The following is a 4,785-nucleotide window of genomic DNA, read 5'->3' as shown; positions in this document are numbered from 1 at the left end:
ATATTTTTAAATTAATTAGTTCATAATTCAATTAATTATTTTATTTCATTGAAATTAAGAAGCTTATTAATTAAGCTATATTAATTCATCTTGCTTAATTACTAGTCGGACTTATCCTAATCAACTAAGTTTGATTACATTTGGCTATAATTTAGATTCACTTTTCTCAAAATCCAACAAATCAGCCCAACTCCAATTATTCTTCAGCCCACCTCAATTCTCCTCAATCCCATACCCAGCCCAAAGCTTCAACAGCAATAGAAATCCACAACTTGCTCCAGCGTTCCAAACATACGTTCCAACAACAACAATCCCCTGTACTTGTCTTCCTCTTCCCAGACGTGAACGAACCAGCAAATTCAGCAGCGACCCGACCCAGATCTCAACGTCTCTCTCCAATTAATGTCGCAGCAGCTGCTGTAGCACGCGTCTATCCCCATTTCCTTTTTCGGAATGGGGACAAAACTTCGAAAAAGGATGTTTATCCTTAATGGTGAAAGATTTCTGAAGTTTGAAATTCAAACTGATCCCTCGAACCCGAATTTCATCCCTTTTCCCCCCAAAAAATTTTCGAACCCTAGTTCGGAGCTATATATTTTTCCTCTTATTCACTGTTGGGGGCAGGAAGAAAAGGGGTAAAAAAAAAAAGGGAGTTGGAAAAAAGATTAGAGGTTTCTGGTTGGAGAAATATTAGGTTGAAGGTTGAGAAAAGTGAGGCAAGAAAACTTGAAAAGATTGGTATTTTTTTTACTGATACTAAAAGACCAACTTAGAAAGGAATAGATATAAGATATATATTTAAAGAAAGCATAAGGGAGAACGTCGAAAAGGGTTAGGAAGAAAGTCGAGGGAAAAAGAGCTCTTGTTCGCTATTTCGTATTCGAGCTTTTGTAGTGGTGAAATCGTTCCCTGCTCGTTATCGTCTCAGTCCGCTGCCCGGAAAAAGGTAATGTCTCCTCCTCTATAATACTTTTCCCGTCTTTTATATTTCGACATGTTGTTGTTAGCATCTCAAGGTTTATGACGTTGATTATTTGACATTGAGCTCTTAGTTTGTTATTCTGAGTTGTGGTTCTGTTTTTCTCTGTTTTGAGTTGTTTCTTTCCATGATTATGGTCTAGCCGAGTCCTATTTGAGCCATAATTTCGAGTCGAGTTCCTGTCGTAGATTGGTTTGGATGCATTCAGCTTGGCTATCGATTGTTTACATCTCTTGTTTCAAAGGCGTGATTTCCTTGCCCCTATAGCATAAGTAGTTGTTTGGGGTTGTTATTCATTTTAGTTCGAAATAATAGTAACTTGGTCCAATTTATGTATTGGTACAAAATGAATGGCTGCAACTTGTTTTTTTTTTTTTAATTTCTTTTTCCCCTTCTTATTTGATTACTGTTAGCAAAGATGCACAAGTCCATAATTGTGTGTTGCTCCGTGTGATGATTTTCTGCGTTTTGTCTAAATTTGGGACTCCTCTATTACGCTCATTCTAGTTTTTATGACTAGTTTGACATTCGGCCTATGCCTATTTGGTCTTCGTCTTGGCTTAAACTTACCTTTGAATGGCGTCATATGAGCTTTGTTGCTACGACTTAGTCATTTTCTTTTCACTTTAGGAATTATACTTAGCTGTTGATTAATGAGTCACAAAGTTTGATACTAGTAATTCACTGTGCAGCCTTGTACCTTGAAACATTTTATGTCTTATGGTTCATCCATTTGTATTGCTAATTACCAATATTTTATATACTTTATTATAAGATTTTGTCATGTGCATGGAATGGTATCATGTTTGCTATTTACATGCAGTAGCCATTTTTAATTGCTCGTGCTTATCTTACCTTTTGATAGAATGGAAATGAATTTGGTTTTCCTTTTCATTTTTTTTCTTAGTGGCCTATTCAATAATTTATCATATGAACTACTATGTAGTTCCCTTGCCCATGATTTGAATACCATGCTAAGATTTTAGACTCTACTAGATTTTAACTCTTTTCTTTTGCTTTACTTTCAATACATGTAACATCAATCCGAGTTCATTTTGGACTCCTTTCTGCATCTCCGAGTTGAGTTCATTTGAGTTGACCCCATCGATTGGAATGAAGGCGAGTCGGTGGACATGTCAATTTGGGAACAAGCTGGAAGTCAAAATAAATGGGCTAAATGAGCTCTAAATTTCCAGCTATTGTATTTTGTTTATTATTGGGCCTAAGCCCACTTAGTCATTATGTTTACTATCTTATTAGAATTTAGGACAGGTGGAAGATGGGCCTTAAGGTCCGAAGAGGTAAGTTTTGAAATCTAGCCTAGGACAGGTACAAAAATGGGCAAGAAATGGGCCTTTGGCCTAAAACGAAATAGGCCCAAATACTGGTCCAGGCGAACAGAAATCAGATTTGGGCCCAACTCTCTTTCCTTCTCTACTTTACTGTGTTTTATTTTGCTTGTTAATATTTATTGTTAACCTTAAGGTCGAAAATATTCAAATCCCCAAAAAACACCCATTTTGAATTAATCACCTAACTAAATTAGCCGTTTCTCACCCGACTTCAAAATAATAAATGAATAAATACGTAAGTTTACAAAATACTTCACTCAGATAATATTTTAATATTTTTCCTTTTTCCCTAAAATGGTCTTAACTAAAAATTGTTCAAATCAAATTAAGTTACAATACTTTAGCCAAATAATTAATTGTCGGATAACCACATTAGTGGATATTCTAGGTGCCTTAAAAACCTTCCTAGAATATTAATAGGAACCCCGAACCTTTCTTAAATTTTCACTAGATTTCTGTTTTAGTCTTTTGAAAACAATAGTTTTCTTGATTTTTCTTAAAAATTAAGTGGCGACTCTAAAACCAGTCGAAATATTTCCTAATAAAACAGAATGGCGACTCTGCTGGGGATTTGAATGGTTCTAACCTTAAGATTAATTATTTGGCTATGTGTTTAACTGTTTACTTGTTTAAATTATCGTATCTTATATTACTTGTGGCATTCATGGCACATGATTCTGCCAAACGGCAAATAGATTGCATTAGGAAAAAGGCGGTTACGTGGCTTACCCTGGCTGTCCATCAGAAAAAACACAAGTTAAATCATTTGGAAGTGATAAACGAATAGTTGGTTTGTGGTCATCCAACATCGTTTATTATACTTCACCCCGTTGTTTGTCCGACTCGGGTAACCGTCATTTCTCAACCAATTCTAGTCAACCTAGAGTAAAGCGAAACCAAATCCAAATCTAAGCATTAGCCTAAGACGGCTTAATACCCAAGGCGTATTAAGTCCATTAGTAAAACTGCCAAAAATCATGTCCAAGGTCCACGACCTAACGACATATCATATTGTTTAACATTTGAAAGATGTATGTGTGGAAACCTAATTGTTGCCTATTTGGGGGAGGGGAATCTTAACCGTGCTTTATTTTGTAGGTATGGATCGATTTCCTAAATTCGACATGGTAGTAGAAGCCCCAGTTTTGCTCAAGATGTGGTACAACGACCTCACTGTGGTTCACAAAAGGGTCCTCAACAAATATATAGGAGCCCTAACAGAACTCATCAATATGGTTGGGTGGCCTGAACTGATTGAAGTCCTCACAGGTTATTGGGACAACGAGAAAATGGTGTTTCGATTCGGAACCACGGAAATCACCCCGACAATTGAGGAAATCCGGGATGGAATAGACACAGTCGGTACAGGGCTTGAAAGAAGGGTGAGAAAGCGGGAAAACATCCTAATCCCTAACAAGCCTACCCTCGAGGATATTGTAAACTGGCTCGGATTAAGAAAAGATTGCGCCTACTGGGCCGAGGGTTCTAGCGTTTCTTTCATGGATCTCTATGTTAGATTCGGAGATGCGAGCTTTTATGTGAATTACAACCAAGAGTTCAGGGTCACTTTCAGAGAATGGGACGGGATCAGACCTTTGGCATTTACCATTGCACTATTAGGCACCATGGTTTTCCCACATGGCCCGAGCCTCAGTATCAACACCCGAGTGATAATGCTTGCGCACACTCTGTTCCACGGGCATCTGAACCAAGGGCAAGTAAAGTATTATCCTATCGCACCTATCATCCTTTCCGACATGTACCGTGCTTTGGGGAAATGCAAGGAAGGGCATCGTTACTTTCAGGGTTGCAACCTTCTTCTTCAATGGTGGATAATGAGTCACTTGGTGAAGAGACACGGAATTCAAGAACTCCATACCCTCGATGAGCATAACGCTCTTAAGAGTTTGAATGACATGTTGTTCTGGGCAGACTTGGAAAAAAGAAGAACCAGAGAAAGATGGGTTCAAATTTTCTCTTAGTTGAGAGAAGAAAACATCCAATGGATGTTCGATCGTTTCATCTCGAAAGATGCCATAGTACGGGGTGACAGACAACTTGTGCTTCCTCTGCCAGGTATTCGCCCATATGCACCCATTCGGGTCTTGAGACAGTTTGGAAGAAGACAGACTACACCCCCAGAAGCATATTACCGTATCTATGTGTTCGACATCGGGGATGATAGAGTGCCTGAGGCTTCAGAGATGCTGAGAGAATGGAAAAGAGCTGTGCGAATGAACAAGGACACTATTGCCATAGATCGATTTAATGCGGGGTATGATGAAACTTACAAAGCTTGGTTGAAGCGCAATATACAGGGTATCTCTTTCTCAGTTCCGAACATTTACCGCAGTGTAGAGGACAAAGAGTCCAAAGCTTTGATAGAACTGAGAGAGGTAAGAAGAGAAGCCCAGGAAATGCACGAGCAATTTCTCCGAAAGCAAGAAGAGGATA

General features: G+C 38.5%; 1 protein-coding gene across 1 annotated transcript; it reads left to right on the top strand.

The window, feature by feature from the left end:
* Positions 1-3,431: 3,431 nt before the first annotated feature.
* Positions 3,432-4,313, top strand: LOC125849037 (uncharacterized). Its single transcript, XM_049529029.1, has one exon. The coding sequence runs from the start codon at positions 3,432-3,434 to the stop codon at positions 4,311-4,313; it is 882 nt and encodes a 293-aa protein (XP_049384986.1).
* Positions 4,314-4,785: the final 472 nt, after the last annotated feature.

This window comes from Solanum stenotomum, chromosome 12, assembly GCF_019186545.1.
Source record: "Solanum stenotomum isolate F172 chromosome 12, ASM1918654v1, whole genome shotgun sequence".
Classification (NCBI taxonomy): Eukaryota; Viridiplantae; Streptophyta; class Magnoliopsida; order Solanales; family Solanaceae; genus Solanum; species Solanum stenotomum.
Note: the sequence above shows the minus strand (reverse complement) of the source record. Positions and strands in the feature narration are given on the sequence as shown.

Bases quoted from the DNA above. Each gene is read 5' to 3' on its own strand.
- LOC125849037 (XM_049529029.1), top strand. From the start codon at position 3,432: ATGGATCGATTTCCTAAATTCGACATGGTAGTAGAAGCCCCAGTTTTG.